This window comes from Myxocyprinus asiaticus, chromosome 5 (genome assembly GCF_019703515.2).
Source record: "Myxocyprinus asiaticus isolate MX2 ecotype Aquarium Trade chromosome 5, UBuf_Myxa_2, whole genome shotgun sequence".
Taxonomy (NCBI): Eukaryota; Metazoa; Chordata; class Actinopteri; order Cypriniformes; family Catostomidae; genus Myxocyprinus; species Myxocyprinus asiaticus.
Window position 1 is genome coordinate 9,727,026 of NC_059348.1, and position 17,774 is coordinate 9,744,799.

At 38.5% G+C, this 17,774-nt stretch overlaps 2 protein-coding genes across 3 annotated transcripts in view; one reads left to right on the plus strand and one right to left on the minus strand.

Moving 5' to 3' along the window:
- The window catches only part of LOC127440895 (gastrula zinc finger protein XlCGF7.1-like), a 40,624-nt gene extending 31,661 nt beyond the window's left edge, over nucleotides 1-8,963 (minus strand). The window contains exons 1-2 of one of the 2 annotated variants that reach the window (XM_051697986.1): nucleotides 8,814-8,963; nucleotides 2,499-2,744 (exon numbers count right to left, since the gene is read on the minus strand). In XM_051697986.1, the coding sequence (XP_051553946.1) occupies nucleotides 2,499-2,583 (85 nt within the window). In that variant the 5' untranslated portion in view covers nucleotides 2,584-2,744; nucleotides 8,814-8,963. The remainder of the gene's footprint in view (nucleotides 1-2,498; nucleotides 2,745-8,813) is intronic. The other variant, XM_051697985.1, reaches the window with a different exon arrangement.
- LOC127440893 (gastrula zinc finger protein XlCGF49.1-like) overlaps nucleotides 1,395-17,774 on the plus strand; it is a 28,046-nt gene continuing 11,666 nt past the window's right edge. Inside the window, exons 1-2 of the mRNA XM_051697983.1 lie at nucleotides 1,395-1,413; nucleotides 1,548-1,672. The gene's annotated coding sequence lies outside the window, so the exon portion shown is untranslated. The remainder of the gene's footprint in view (nucleotides 1,414-1,547; nucleotides 1,673-17,774) is intronic.

Here is a 17,774-nt window from a genome sequence, read left to right on the forward strand (position 1 = left end):
GCAACTAAGTATCATCGCACATTCCACAGTTCACAATCACAGTGCACGAAATTCCCAATTTGTTTACTTTTCGTTTGAACATGTCTGGAACACATGAAATCACCAGTTAATTTCTATAAGACTGTAAATCCATCTCTCTCAGTGCATTTCTCTCTCATCTCTCCATGCAGCGTAGACACTGTTTAATGTAAAGGGACAGAGCACAAGTTACCACAATAAAAAAAGCGCAGTTTCTCTCATTATTTCACATTTAGAGATGAAGTGCTGAATGAAACCTAATAATCTTTGTTAAACCCCAGTTATACATGTGGCTGGAAATCGGAGCTGATCAGAATCCAAAATTCAAGTAGGCCTATACATTTAGGTAATGTTTTTAAAAACGTAAAAACATTAATTTGACATGCTAATGGCATTTGATATGAATAGCAGCAAAATCATTACGGTTATTATTATTTTCAGAGCTGTTCTGCTGCAGGGTGAAGATGACTATTTAAAACAGTCTACGTCATATCTTTCTCAAAATACACCTGCTGCATTTCTCGTTTCTGGACTGTACAGATATTTTATTTCTGTGCTTTTTGTATCAGTCAGTGTTGGTCTTGTTTTTGTCTAATTTCAAGTTTATATCCACACTCTTAATTTACAAATTAGGCCTAATATCTACCTACTGTATATTACACGTCACAACCGATTTAATAGCAAGTCTCTTCCCTCAGGGATTCATTTGTTTATAACATTCAGCCAATAATCAAATCTTTAACTCAGCGACTAAATCTTTGATTCTGCTTGTGAAAACTACAGAGCATAAAGGGGTCATGAAATGGAAAATCTAATTTTCCTTGATATTTAGACATCTAAGTGGGAACTGTACCATAAAAACATATTGTAAATTTTAGAACTCAAAACTTCGTCCCCAGTCTAAAGAGTATTTATAGTTCCCACCCTGCTGAAAAGTCTCATTTTGAAAACTGTGTCCGTGATGTCACAAGATATTGCTCAGTTGTATTTACATGCCCCAGACCATGTGTCATTGCACCCTTGGCCCCACCCACTGGCGTTCAGTTCATATCGTAAACAGGGAGAGAGACCGGCTTAGTGTTACTAATTATATCTGAACATGAAAGGAGACCCATCTGGACTATTTAGAAGTTTTTTGTGCATATAACATGCATTACACAGACATCTTTGACCGTTGTCATGTTTATCACGCCACTTTTAAAAGATGCAGTGTCAGTCACAACTCAGAAAAGGACACTATGTTTGGCTTCATTCAGCTGCTCTGCGTCTTACTGTTCTTGCGGCTAATATCAACATGGACTGCTTGTGAACCAGTCATAATACGATTCAAGCTTTGCAAAGGAAATGTTTTTGAAGAATGGGGCGGTTAAAACACTTGGACTTGTGAGCAAAATTGTGAGTAAACAGTTTAATTCATGAATATTTCATGACTGTTTGATAGTTATGGTACTGATGTGCTTGGTTGAACAGTTTAAAATATTTGGATGCAATGTGTTGGATGTACATTGTGTGTAAACCCTTTCCGTCAGCTCGAACCAGTCTGGCCATTCTCCGTTGACCTCTCTCATCAACAAGGCATTTCCGTCCACAGAACTGCAGCTCACTGGATGTTTTTTGTTTTTGGCACCATTCGGAGTAAACTCTAGAGACTGTGGTGAGTGAAAATGTCTAGCACCAACAATCATGCCAGAAATCACTGAGATCACATTTTTCTCCCCATTCTGGTGGTTGATGTAAACTTTAACTGAAGCTCCTGACCCATATCTGCATGATTTTATGCACTGCACTGCTGCCACACGATTGGCTGATTAGATAATCCCATGAATAAGTAGGTGTACATGTGTTTCTAATTAAGTTCTTTGTGAGTGTATTACTCTTTGATTTAATTAAATATTTGGTACTGTCCAGAGTAATGTTGATAATAACAGCTAATATTGTGTGTTAAACAGCTGCTTTAACAGAAGACATAAAAAAACTAAAGAAATACAGCTTAATTCATTCACAAGCTTTGAGGACACTAGCTGTAGTTTTACATATTTGCCTCTGGCTTACTGTCACCAGCCGAAAGCTGCTATGGAATAACATGTTAACCTGTCCAAGTACAAACATTCCACCTGGGTCAGATGAACTTTCGGACTGGGGCTGCAGTCCGAAAGTCCAGACAAATCTGACGAATTGCGTGGGGTGTGTTTTTTTCAAAAAACTGTTGGATATCCATTTGGGATTGCTTTCTTTCTCCACAACGCTCTGCTTTCAGTCTTACTCAAATACGGGAAACCAATGTGCGGCAATTCAGTTGGGAGAGTTGTATGCCAATAGAAGTTTAAAAAAAGAAAAAAAAAGGGGAAAAAAAAGAAAAAAGCTAGGCACACTATAAAACACATTACTCGCCCCTGAATTTCTTTCCTGGTGTAAACAGGGTCAGAGACACTCATAACACATCCGTGGTTATTAATGAAGAGTCAAGAATAGACACTAACCTGTTTGTTCCTCAGTATCTTCAATTTTCACTATGTATATTTCTGGATAACCCGTGTCCTCTCTCTCCTCTTTAATAAAGTCCATCTTTGCTGTAGTATGTCAGAAATTGTTGACACGATTGAAGTTTGTCCTGCTCTTCTGGAAATGTGTCTTTGATTCAGAGATGACAGGAATATTCTGAGCATTTACTGGTGAATTTCTCTAAATGTGGATTCAGAATCACTGTGTGGTAGTGAAGATCAGACCTGCCAAAATAAAATAAAAATTTTTATGAATTAACACCTATGAGTTTCTTTGCTTTAGTTTTTGCATTTCTGTATTTATAATCACATTTACTTATTTTTATCCTTCACTGATTTACTGTATTTTTATACTTGCATTTCACAACATACTTTGAAAGCCCCTCATTAATCGCTTCTTGAAGAAATTATGAATCACAAATAAATACATTTCACAAAATAAAGAAAAATGAAAGAAGACTTTGCAACCTCTTCAATTCTCATGGGACTGAAGGCTAGGGTATACTTAGTTTTTGTGCGTTCCGGATCGGCTCACGTAAGGTCGACCGCGTTGCTTTTCAAAGTATACTATTCTAAACAAGAGCTAACACGAATGCGTTCGACACATGCCAACGACTGCTTGGTGATGTGGCCAGATGAAGACTGCATCAATGTGTCGAGAAAAGTGTGAGGTTAGTCCAAACAGACTGTACTGATGACGAAATTTGCATCACGCATACTGTGCGCAGAGCGATTCGGAATGCTGACAGCCGAAGTATACTTTATAATTCACCCCAAAAAACGTATTATCTTTTTCCAGGTGTAAACGGGGTCTCAGATCCTCATCACACATCAGTAGTCATTAATGGCCTTCCTAAAGGCCTATTCATACCAAAAGAGTGCCGTTTTTTTGAGAGACGAACTTCGGACGAAAGCTCTATTCAGACAGAGACTGAACGAAATGAAACGGAAAAACTATTTCACCTCTGCACAGCAGGTGGCGCTGTTGCTGTTCTACTATTTTCCCATTGTCAAAACACTTCAGCATTCAACCATCAGAGATTAATATCTTGAACGCAGTTAAAGATTTTATTAAGCTAATTTGGCATAACTATTTCATTATGTTCTTTCTATGTTTAGATGCATTTTGAGGAATATAGAATCTGGCTCTTTATGCGAGTGAAATTAGTTAAGAGCACTGATGAATAAATATACGTCCTGTGTCTTTTATCCACAGTTTTCCTGAGCGACCACTGGGCAGCACCATGATGATGGCGGGTCATGATTCCGCACACCTGGCCCCTAATTAGACTGATTAAGCCTCTCAAGCTTAATCAGCCTAATTAGGGGCCACCGGTTCTGGTGCTCATAGTTCTGAAGCGTCGGCCAGAAGGCAACAATTCAAAAAGGTAGTGGGCAGGGTGAGTGGGGTCCAGAGTTATTTTTCCAGCCTTTTTCCTCATTCTGGGAGTGTATAGTTCTTGAAGGGGGGGCAGGGGGCAACCAATAATCCTCTCAGCAGTCCGAACTGTCCTTTGTAGTCTTCTGATGTCTGATCTCATAGCTGAACCAAACCAGACAGTTACTGAAGTGCAAAAGACAGACTCAATGACTGCTGAGTAAAACTGAATCAGCAGCGACTGTGGCAGGTTGAACTGCCTCAGCTGGCGAAGGAAGTACAACCTCTGCTGGGCCTTTTTCACAATGGAGTCAATGTGTGTCTCCCACTTCAGGTCCTGTGAGATGGTAGTGCCCAGGAACCTGAATGACTCCACTGCTGCTACAGTGCTGTTTAGAATGGTGAGGGGGTTCAGTGTTGGGGTGTTCCTCCTAAAGTCCACAATCATCTCCACCGTTTTGAGCGTGTTCAGCTCAAGGTTGTTTTGACTGCACCAGACAGCCAGCTGTTCAACCTCCCTTCTGTATGCAGACTCATCGTCATCTCGGATGAAGCCGATGACAGTAGTGTCGTCTGCAAACTTCAGGAGCTTGACAGAGGGGTCCTTGGCGATGCAGTCATTGGTGTAGAGGGAGAAGAGTAGTGGGAAGAGCACACATCCCTGGGGGACACCAGTGCTGATAGTGAGTTTCCCCAGTCTCACAAGCTGCTGCCTGTCCGTCAGAAAGCTGGTAATCCACTGACAGATAGACATGGGAACGGAGAGTTGGTGTAATTTATTCTGGAGTATAGCTGGGATGATGATGAAAGCTGAACTGAAGTCCACAAAAAGGATCCTTGCATATGTCCCTGGTCTGTCCAGATGTTGCAGGATATGATGCAATCCCATGTTGACTGCATCATCCACAGACCTGTTTGCTCGATAAGCAAATTAAAGGGGATCTAGAAAGGGTCCACTGATGTTCTTCAGGTGGGCCAACACCAGTCTCAAATGATTTCATGACCACAGACGTCAGGGCGACAGGTCTGTAGTCATTAAGACCTGTGATTTTTGGTTTCTTTGGGACAGGAATAATGACTGAGCGTTTGAAGCAGCATGGGACTTCACACTGCTCCAGTGATCTATTGAAGATCTGTGTGAAGCTGGGGGCCAGCTGGTTAGCACAGGATCGAAGACACGCTGGTGAGACACCATCTGGGCCTGAAGCTTTCCTCGTCTTTTGTTTCAGAAAGGAACGGCACACATCATCTTCACAGATCTTAAGTGCAGGTTGAGTAGCAGGAGGGGGGAGGAGGGGGGTTGCAGGAGGTGTTGGTGTTTGTGTGAAGATCAGAGTGGGTGTAGGATGTGAGATTGGGCCTTTCAAATCTGCAGTAGAACACATTCAGGTCGTCAGCCAGTTGTTGATCCACCATAGGGTTGGGGGTAGGATTCCTGTAATTTGTGAGTTGTTTCATGCCACTCCACACTGATGCTGGGTCGTTAGCTGAAAACTTCTTTTTTAGCCACTCTGATTCCCTTATTCAGTGTGTTCCTGGCCTGATTGTACAAGACTTTATCTCCACCCCTGTAAGCATCCTCTTTGGCCTGGCGAAGCTGCCTGAGCTCTACTGTAAACCACGGTTTGTCGTTGTTGAACTTTAAATAAGTCCTAGTAGGAATGCACATATCCTCACAGAAACTGATATATGATGTAACAGTATCTGTGAGCTCGTCCAGATTGGTGTCTGCAGCCTCAAAAACACTCCAATCCGTGCAGTCAAAGCAGGTTTTTAGTTCCCGCTCTGCTTCATTTGTCCATCTCTTTACAGTCCTTAATACTGGCTTAGCAGATTTTAGTTTGTCTGTAGTTTGGAAGAATATGAACCAAAGCTGCTCTAGGGACAGAGCGATATGCATCCTTTATTGTTGTGTAGCAATGATCCAGTATGTTCCTGTCTCTGGTGGGGCATGTAATGTGCTGTTTGTATTTGGGCAGTTCACGTGTGAGATTTGCTTTGTTAAAATCCCCAAGAATAATAATAACTGAGTCCGGGTATTGTTGTTCTGTGTCTGTAATTTGATCAGTCAGCTGTTGCAGCGCTGTGTTCACACACGCATTTGGCACGATATACACACTCACCAGAATAAACAAGGAACCATGGTTTTACTACAGAAATATTGTGGTGACTATGGTTTAACTAAATACTGTGGTTAAAGTATAGTTACTGTAGTGAAACCATGGTTAATTTTTGTAGAGGTAAACAACACGGAAGTCTAATATTTTTCTGTTTAGGCTCACAAATGTAAAAAAACAAAATAATAATTAATGACTTGAATTATGACTAAAAATAATATTTTTAATTACCCATTTCATCCCAAGAAAATTGCAAACAAAATCAGTTTAATAGAAGTATCAGTATTGGTATCAACGATATTGGACTTGAAATTATTGGTATCGGATCGAAAATAAGTGGTATCGCCCATCCCTAGTATTTATTGCTGCAGATATGTGACCATACTCAGTTGCCAAAAACACAGGATATAAGCATCTGCTTAAAGTGCTTGAGACCCGTTATAAAGTTCCTACAAGAACACATTTCAGCAATTCTATAGTGTCCACTCTATATAAACAAGCACGTGTTGTAATTGTCCAGCAGGGGACATTGTCAGTTCTAACAGATCAGCCCTCTCCTCTGATAATGTGGATATTCTGATTTTCCTGAAAACAAAACATTTGAAAATTGAGTGAGAAGTACAAGTGGTGAGCTGAAAGACAAAAGACACAGAAATCTGCACTGCTAATGTCTTAATTTTGTTACAATTATTATATTTGAACTTTTGTTTTTACTTTTATTATTAATCTATGTTTTATACAATGTGCATATAAGATGCTCTTAATTTTTTGTATTGTAATTTCATTTAAGAAATAGTGCAGTCATGTATAAATGAGCCTTCACAATAAGAATTATTGCCCATCAGCCACTGTGTTTTCAAAACAAATAATTTAAAGAGAGATTCTTTGTTTTCCCTGCTGTACCAAAACCGTACCGAACCATGACCCTAAAACAGAGGTACATACCGAACTGTGAATTTTGTGTATTGTTGCAGCCCTAATTTCTTGTGAAGGGTTAGAAAAGAGCACCGTTACAGGAATACTTTATTATATTATCCTTGCAATAAAAATAGCAGTGAGGTCTTTTTATGGGGTCTTTTACTACGAACTTGGTCCAAACTAATTGCCGAACCTCACTGCTATTTTAAATGTCAGGTATATATCAGGCACAGTGATTTACATATTAAATAATGTACAGTAAGACAAAACACAGTGTAAACAATAAAATATGAGGCATCTGCACATTACATATACAGGCGGCCAAAAGTTTGGAATAATGTACAGATTTTGCACTTATTTAAAGAAATTGGTACTTCAATACAAAGTGGCATTCAACTGATCACAATGTATAGTCAGGACATTAATAACATGAAAAATTACTGTTACAATTTGAAAATAATGTTCAGAACTTCTTAAACTACAAAAGAGTTCTCATCAAAAAATCCTCCATGTGCAGCAATGACAGCTTTGCAGATCCTTGGCATTCTAGCTGTCAGTTTGTCCAGATACTCAGGTGACATTTCATCCCACGCTTCCTGTAGCACTTGTCATAGATGTGGCTGTCTTGTCGGGCACTTCTCACGCACATTACAGTCTAGCTGATCCCACAAAAGCTCAATGGGGTTAAGATCCATAACACTCTTTTCCAATTATCTGTTGCCCAATGTCTGTGTTTCTTTGCCCACTCTAACATTTTCTTTTTGTTTTTCTGTTTCAAAAGTGGCTTTTTCTTTGCAATTCTTCCCATAAGGCCTGCACCCCTGAGTCTTCTCTTTACTGTTGTACATGAAACTGGTGTTGAGCGGGTAGAATTCAATGAAGCTGTCAGCTGAGGACATGTGAGGCGGCTGTTTCTCAAACTAGAGACTCTGATGTACTTATCCTCTTGTTTAGTTGTACATCTGACCTTCCACATCTCTTTCTGTCCTTGTTAGAGCCAGTTGTCCTTTGTCTTTGAAGACTGTAGTGTACATCTTTGTAAGAAATCTTCAGTTTTTTGGCAATTTCAAACATTGTATAGCCTTCATTCCTCAAAACAATGATTGACTGATGAGTTTCTAGAGAAAGCTGTTTCTTTTTTCCATTTTTGAACTAATATTGACCTTAAGACATGCCAGTCTATTGCATACTGTGGCAACTCAAAAACAAACACAAAGACAATGTTAAACTTAATTTAATAAAGCTTTCAGCGGTGTTTGATATAATGTCAAGTGATTTTCTAGTACCAAATTAGCAATTTAGCATGATTACTCAAGGATAAGGTGTTGGAGTGATGGCTGCTGGAAATGGGGCCTGTCTAGATTTGATCAAAAAAATGACTTTTTTCAAATAGTGATGGTGCTGTTTTTCACATCAGTAATGTCCTGACTATACTTTGTGATCAGTTGAATGATACTTTGATGAATTAAAGTACCAATTTCCTAGCGAAACAGCAAAATCTGTACATTATTTCAAACTTTTGGCCGCCAGTATATATATATATATCTCAGGCACAGTGATTTACATATTAAAACACCAGGTAAATGATCAAATATGAGGCATCTGCACAAGAATGTGTTTACAGCTTCTACATTATTCACTGAATTGAGTGTGTTTGTGTGAGTCTTGTAAAATAATGAGCACAGGAATATACTCAAGAACATTTATAACACATGCACATATAATAAAAACAGACCGGCTTTATGTTTGCAGTAACAAAGGTTGATGAACTGTAATGCAGCGCAACAGTCTGCTTCCGGAAGTAAAATACATTCAATCATTGAATAGACGAATTGATTTTTAACGATAACTTACAATCCTACAGAGTAAAGACAGACCTACCGTGAGCTCCGAGATTGTTAATTGATAGTATAAGCTCCTGTTGAAGCCATCAGTCCGTGTTATTTCAACTTCATTCTTCTTCTTCTTGAGTTTTATTTCATTCAAAAAAAGGTGGATTACCGCCACTAACTGGTCAGGAGAGAGAGAGAGAGAGAGAGAGAGAGAGAGAGAGAGAGAGAGAGAGAGAGAGAGAGAGAGAGTGAGTGAGTGTGTGTGTGTGTGTGTGTGTGTGTGTGTGTGTGTGTGTGTGTGTGTGTGTTTCTTCTACTCTGTCGGTTTACTGGCGGATCGCAATCAAATTTAATGTGTGTACCGCCACCTACTGTACAAGAGTGTACAACATCATGTCATTTTACCCTAATTCTTAAATTCTACCCACCATTTATCATTTAATCATTTGTATCATTTAAGAAAGTAAACAGTGCCTTCCTGGTGATTCTTACCCTCTCTCCCTCTCCTTCTGCTCCCAGTATCCCCATCAGATCCCACTCCCGTCCCGCCTCTCGGACTTTATCACATGGCCTTTCTCTTTCCACTCCATACATGGTACAATACAATATGATATGCTCAACATTTTCTATAACTCCACAGTTCACACACTTATCACTGTTCCTTTTCCCCAGTACAAACAGAGTGCCATTTAATCCTGTGTGATCCAATATGAGTCTTGTTATGATGATTTCCTCCCTTCTGTTCCTTTCTTTATAGTTCTTTGTTATGATCAACTTTTGTATTTTATGATATCCCCTTCCTTTCTGGTCTTCCTCCCACCTTTTCTGCCATATCTCCATTCCTTTCTTCTTAATCTGAGCTTTTCCTTCTCCTTTTCTAAGTGCAACTAGTAAAGTTTTTGCTAGTTTATCAGCACACTCATTTCCTTTCAGTCCCTCATGAGCTGATCAACAAAACTGTACATCAATACCACCTCTATGAAGTCTAAACAAATGTGCAGTTCAATGAATAAATCTTCTCTGACAATTGTTGTTGATTGTATGCTTTCCAAGACAGCTATTGAATCAGTCCATATCACCACAAGTGGTGATTTCTCAGGGCCAGTAAAGCCTAATAAATAAAATGTTTTCATCCTTTCATTTTCATTGACATTTTTGCCTATGTATTTTCAATCACTTTCAACTCCTAATGAATCTACAAACGAATAGCAAAAAAATGTATCTAATCAGAATTTATTCCTCGATGCTTACAAGCAAAGTGTGACAGCTGTTTCACAAATCGCATGCTCGAAGCCGAAGTAGCGCGTAAGTCTGAGCTCCACCCCGTCAGGCCTTCAGACTTTCCACAGAATCCCTCAACAGTGTAAGTGAATAGGCATCTAAAGTCAGATAGTCAGATTCATCAGCCAATCAGATTGATTTATTTGTTCTTGGTGGGTGTGGTCTTTAGGATATGTCCCAGTCCAGGCCTTCTAGTTGGCCTTGAGTGACGCAATCATGCTTTAAGTGATGTACATAGTTCAAGAGCGAAAAGTGCGAGATCGTCATCACTGCCGCGAGAAAGAGATCCTTATGGATTTAAAAACCTGAGATGTTCTGCAAGATCGAGCAATTGATATATTAAACAGGAAAGGTGCACTGATTTTCACTTCAAGTAAATTGGTAAATGCTTTTTGCATTGTTATAGCAACATCAGGAGTTTTCTAAGTGTAAATTACGCTGCTTGAGCATTCAGTGTCGGATCACGTTTTGAAAAGTAACCGTGTACCCTGACGAAACAAAATGTATTGCAAGCAAAATTTAAATCACAAATATTATTAGAGAGCTTTTTCTTGGTATTAGACCTCCTTGGTTCTGGCTTTCGTTCGTGGACGTGTTTTTAAAATGTCAATTGGTATTATTAGTCGACTGCCACATAATGTATGAAACACACTCATTGTGAAACTGTGTTTCCTTAATGGCATGAATCGCACTGAAGGCCTAGATTTCAAATGCATGGGCCGCAGCTGATCACCACCCTATCTGGTCTGACCTCATCAACCCATTGTAATCCAATAATGGCTGCCACTATTTCTGCTGTATATACTGATAAGTGGTCGGGCAACCTTTTGGGGATAGATATTTTAAACTCAGGGATATACACACCAATTCCCACACACTCCTGTTTGTTCTTAAAACCATCTGTGTAGATTTTGAGATAATTGTGATAACTATTTCTCAGGTACATACTTGTTTTAACTCCCACTTCATTCATTTGCCATTCATTCAATACTCATGTCTATCTTTACTTCTGGAAAAAAAAACAAGGGGGAACGTTACTAACTGAGGCGGACCTGGTGAATTCTAAAGCCTCCACCCAAACCCATTCCCCTGGAACTTGCAATATTGCCAGCAATCCTGTATTGTCTTCTTTGTAGGGTTTTCTTCCCCACTTCCTTTTAACCTGACCCAATATGCTAGTATGAGTTTCTTCCTTCTTAACTCCAGCGGTGTTTCTCCTGCTTATATTAGTTCTGCGTTAATGGGGGTTGACTTAATAGCTCCTATACATAACCGTTGTGCTCTATACTGTAGTCTGTCCACTTTCTGCAATGATGTCTTTGCTGCTGCTCCGTATATTATACAACCATAATCTATTGTTGACCTCATAATCATCCTGTAAATGTCAATTAATGACTGTTTGTCTGCCCCCAGTCACATTTGGCCATAGCTCGTAAGAGATTTATTTCTTTTTTGCATTTTGTTTCTAGGTGTTTAATATGCACTTTCCATGTATATTTGTTGTCCAGCCATAGCCCCAGGTACTTAAATTCAGACACCCTCTCCATCGGCTGACCATATAGTATCAGCTTCTCAGCACCTACCTTATGCATATTTGTAGACATCATGTAACAAGACTTGCTTGCTGAAATCTTGAACCCCCACTCATATGACCACTTCTCATCTTTCTTTATTGCTTTCCTTAAATTTTCTAACACATATGTCACATTTCTTCCCCTCATCCATATGGCCCCATCATCTGCATATAGTGCTGATTTGATGCATCCATCTAAATTTGTAAAGATGTCATTTATCATTATGTTGAACAATACAGGGCTGATTGCACTTCCCTGGGGGATCCCATTATCTATTTCAAATTCCTTAGATACTTCTGCATTAACCATGACTCTAATTTTTCTGCCTGTTAGAAAGTCCATTATCCAATTGTACATCCTTCCTCCAATACCCATTTTACTTAATTTGATAAGTAACCCTTCCCTCCACACAGAATCGTGCCTTTTCGAAGTCAAAATATACTATTGCAAGTATACACATTTCCTTTCTATATACTGTACCTGCCATTTCTCTGAACATGTCAGCGGTTAGCTTTCTACATGGATTGTACATATTGATTCATTTAATATTTCCTTCTTTCCTTGGGCTGCAAATTTCAACTACTATACATTCCATATACTCAGGGGAGGGAACCACCCTATAGGCCATCTTTGAGAAAATTAGATTATCCTCCACCATTTTGATTGTTAGCCCTGCCATGTCTTATAGAACTGAACCCTGGGATCACATAATCTAAATGGGGTTGTAACTGAGTGTGACGAGGAGGAGGGCATGGCCGGGCCGTGATGGAGCATTAGCGAGATAAGGGGCAGCCAGAGAGGTTCGAGAGAGAGAGACACACGCGGCCGCTTGCATGTGTGTCTGTGTCCTTATGTTTTATGTTGTTTTAAGTTAATTTATATCATTAAAGTTTATGTTCAGTCTTCAGCCGGTTCCCGCCTCCTCCTTGCCCGTCCTTACCTGTTACACAAGTTTCTTGCACACATACTACATCTGGAACAACTTCTAATTCATATATATATATTTTGAATTCTTGACCATTAGCTATGAGGCTTCTCGCATTCCACTGTAGTACGTGTAGTACTATAACTTAAGTTTTAACCCTCAGCCTGTACATTTCTTCCAACTTCAGTTGTTGTCAACAATGCATGAATCTTCCTGCCGCCTCCACAATGGTCTTGATTTCAGCTGTGCTGTAGCATAATTACGTGGCAGATGAAGACCACGAAGTTCACTTTGTTCACTACTAGTGAATCATCATCTACTTTACACTTGTGAGCACAAGCACTCTGCATCAGTATGAGGCCTTTGGATTTGGCCTGATTTTCTGGTGTGATACTGTCATTTTGAACTGCATTTTTTGGAGCCATTCCACTAGAATTCCTGTTGTTTGTTACCGTCCCCTTTACTTTCTTTAGTGCTTCGGCGTATGAAACTTTACACATGATCTTAACTCTCTGGACTTCACTAGCTTCTCTCTGAATTACACAGCCTCAATACGCAGCACTGTGCTCGCCTCCACAGTTACAACATTTAACCTTGGCATCCTTTTCACATTTTCCATACTTATGTTGGCCTCCACATCTCGCACACCTTAGCTTTCCTTTACACTACTGTGCTGTATGCCCCACTCTTTGACATGCATAACACCTAAGTGGTTTGGGAATGTATTCCCTCACGCTGTAATTCATGTAACCAATTTGAACTGATTTAGGGAGGGTTTTCTCAAACTGAATTACCACTGAAAGGTTCTCCTTCAGTGAGCCATCCCTTTTACTCTTAAATCTTGTGGCATCTATTACTTTGCCTCCTTGGATCTCATTTTTAATGTCTTCCATAGACATACTCAATGGGACTCTTGAAATTACTCCTCTCAGCTTTGCCATTGCTCCTGGGATGTGAGCTTTCATATTTTCCCCCTTAAGTGACACCATTCTGTGTATCTTTTCCTGCTGTTCTTTGCAGGATGCATGTATCAATACTCGCTTGTTGTACAAAAACCTAGCATATTTAATTCTACCTATTTCTTCTTCTATCGCTCTAGTAAGTTTAATCAGGTGATAGTGCCCACCATCCTGATTTAATTCAATTATTACTTTCCATTCATTTTCTTGTGTTTGATCCATAATTGTCTGCCTATCATGCTGACTGGTTCTTGATTTTTTTGGTATTGCTACCCCTGCCAGCCTCACTATCATCTGACCAACTTCTCGCTCTTGCTAATCTATATTTTGCTTTCAACGCCCTTTTCTACCTTGCAGACCTAGATATCATCCAATCCATTTCATTCCCATTATCTCCATCTGAACTAGTTGACATGATGTTACAGTCAAAGTACAGTTTATGCTAATCCACCAGAAAATATTCAATCCTACCACGTAAACTCCACTTCTCTCTGCCAGTCCGTCCACACTATTTCTCTCTGTGTCTAATCCACCAAGGAGTTTGGGTCGTGATCAACTAACCATTTAATACACAGCTCATGAAAACAATCTTACAGTACGAACTGATAATTCTTGCAAATATGTCAACACCTTGTAATTTGTTTCAAGACTTTTTGATTTTCATTTGTAGTCCATTTAAACCTCCTGTTTTATTTTATTAGATAATCAAAGCTTGACATTTAACAACATTCAATACTTTTAATCAGGGCATTTTTACAATCAATTCAATGTATTACAGTGTTGTTTCGGTCATGTGCCCATTTATAGTGACCCATTTACGTTCGTCGTTGGAGGAATAATTTAATGGAATATTCCGGGTTCAGTACAAGTTAAACTCAATCGACAGCATTTGTAGCAATGTTGATTACTACAAAAATGAATTTCGACTCATCCGCCCTTTTCTTTAAAAAAAGCAAAAATCAAGGTTAGTGAGTCACTTACAATGAAAGTGAATGTGGCCAATTTTTGGAGGGTTTAAAAGCAGAAATGTGAAGCTAATAATAAAAACAAAACACTTTGATTAATTCTTCTGTTAAAACCTGTGTATTATTTGAGCTGTAAAGTTGTTTAAATTGGCATTTTTTGTGAGCGTTTTAAAGTCCGTTGACGTTGTCATGGTAATGTAAAATAGGCTATAACTTTACACAGAAAAGGTTAGCAGGTGATTTTATCACACTAAAATCATGTTTACACACATTGTTTACATCTTGTGGCTTTATTTTGAAACAGTATTTTAATGTTTACGGATTGAGGATTATTTTATTAAGTTATTCAATTAATCATTAGTATATGCCAGGGGAGCAAGTGTCAGTACAGTGAAACTGTTGCAGTCAATTAAATAGCAACTAAGTTCATTTATATTAAAGAGCTAAGAAACATCCAAATTACCACACCTGTAGTCGCAAGTTCGAATCCAGGGCATGCTGAGTGACTCCAGTCAGGCTTCCTAAGCAATCAATTGGCCCGGTTGCTAGGGTGGGTAGGGTCACGTTGGGTTAACCTCCTTGAGGTCGCTATAATGTGGTTCTTGCTCTCGGTGGGTCATGTGGTGAGCTGTGCGAGGATGCCGCGGAGAATAGCGTGAGCCTCCACGTGCGCTAGGTCTCCATGGTAACACGCTCAACAAGCCACGTGATAAGATGCGCGGATTGACGGTCTCAGATGTGGATGCAACTGAGATTTGTCCTCCGCCACCCAGATAAAGGCAAGTCACTACGCCACCATGAGGACTTAGAACACATTGGGAATTCCAAATTGGGGAGAAAATAAAAATGAAAATAAAAACATACCCATATTAAGTATAACAAAAATGAACAAGTATATCCTCAAACTACATGCGACATTATTCACCACAATGATAGTCCCAAAAACTCCAGCATCATTTTAATATGCCATTATAACAGAACATTAAATGGAGATGACCGGTGCCTCCTAGCGACTTCATTAGGCCAAACAGAATACTGATACTTGGCAGTATGCAAAAGGCATATATCAGGGTGTCTGCAGGTTCGAAGGAATGAAATGTAAGACTTTTTAAGGCCAAATAAAAGAAACATTTATGATCACTTTTGCAATAAATAACAAATTTTAAAAAACACATTAAATAATTAATTAGCTGATAAATACAAAACCACTGAGGCTTCTTGGATGTCTCTGGACATGTTTTTATATATATATATATATATATATATATATATATATATATATATATATATATATATATATATTATGGTGCATTTATGCGTTTTCTTTTTTTCAACAATAAAACTCTAAATGTTTTTGTCCACTGAGTGTTCTTGAACAGATATTTTTCAATGTTTTGTCCACGGACCGATCCAAAAACACTTTAAACTGCAGTACAGCCCATTGAAGAGACTGTACGTCTATCCCGCACAGCCTCGTTTTCATTCCAATTAAAAATGAAAGATGGCGCTGCTGTGAATAAAGTCTAGCATGTGCTGAATAACATTTATATATTTTGTCTTGGCAGATAACTTTACCAAATACGTTAACAGGTAGTTAAAGGGCAGTTCATTTAAAAATGACATTTCTGTCATCACTGGTCACCCTTGAGTCTGAATGAATTTTCTCTGCCGTGGAACAAAAAAGGAGATGTTAAGCAAAACGTTTAGTCTCATTAACTGTCACTGCAACTTGTTTTTCATTCAATGTAAGTGAATGGTGACTGAAACTCCCTAATATCTCCTTCTGATATCCACTGAAATAATAAAGTCATACAGGTTTGCAACAGCATGAAGGTGAGGAAATTTAATTTTTATGTGAAATATCTCAATAAATGTCAAAACTCGTCAGTTACCTTAAAAATGGCTGTTTAAAGTTGACAAGATGTATTGAAAATGTTAAAAGATTAAATTATGAAAGAGAACTGTGCTGCATAATTAGTAATGATGTAACAGATTGTATACTAAACATTATATAGATAATATATTTTCATATTATGTATATTATTAATATTATAATATTTATATAATTCTATTATAGTTTTGTATATTATTACAACATTTTTTAAATTGAGATGGCAGAGAAAATCGCTGTATATGTCAGATCTAGAGAGATGGAGATGAGAGATGTAACAAGTGTAACTCTGCAGCTGAGTAGTTCTGTTAGCTTTACAGTTCTTGTCAAAGGTAGTGTGAAATAAGGAAGCGCCACGATTTGAAAGGCGTCAAAAGATCACTTCAACCTTGCGTGCTTGCAAACTGCAATGTTGACAGCTTTGTTGATTATAAATAGGAGCGACAACCCGATCTCATGAAAATTCGGACATATTTTACGAGTTGGCTATTTAATACAATTTTGTTTGTATAAATTCATACGATTTCATCACGTGCAAATACCCGGACATGTAAGCACGAGTTTTGCACACGAGGTGTTAAGAACATGCTTATGCCCTTAGCCCAAACCCCTTATCTAAACCTAACCTATAAGTAGAGTGTGTAAACATGATAGGAGACTGTTGTGTGTGACAGAAGCTTGTAATTGTTGCGTGTTAGATGGAAATGATGTCCAGCGACGTCATTGGCTGTAGTGAAAGTCATACGAATTCATTGAATGCAGTGCAGTCGTATGATATTATACAAATTAGCCAAAATTTAGAAAAGTTGTACGAATCCTTACGATTTCGCTGTGAGTGTGTGCTGGGAGTGAAAGTATTAGCGCATTTGCATTTCGAATTAACAGGTTTATGAAGGTTTATACATGTGTAACATCATAAGTTCAATAAAAATGCGCTTGCTTGTGCTTTCTTGTGCACGCTCACACTAAACTCAAGCGTCAGCTGCTAATGCTGGCTGCACGAGAGAGAGAGAAATAGAGGTATTATATAATTATATTGTTATTATAGATTTTATTTTATTTTATTAATTACCTGGCACCTTATATTAGTTAGTTCTATTGTTATTGTTGTTACTGTTTTATAATAATTTTTTGTCTTGTCATCTGTTTTGTGTATTAATGCTTTGGCAATATTGTATATAAGCACAATCATGCTAATAAAGTTCACCAAGATTGAAAAATTGAGAGCAAGATGATTGAGTCGCGCAGATTCTGCTGTTTTAAGCGTCTCCTCTATTCATGCCACAAAATGTAAGACCTCAGCAAATGAAATTTAAGACTTCTTGTAATTTAAGATGTTTAAGAATTTTTTTGGCCTTAAATTTTAAAAAGTAAATGTAAGACTTTTTGTTATTAACATTTTTTATTGATTCCAT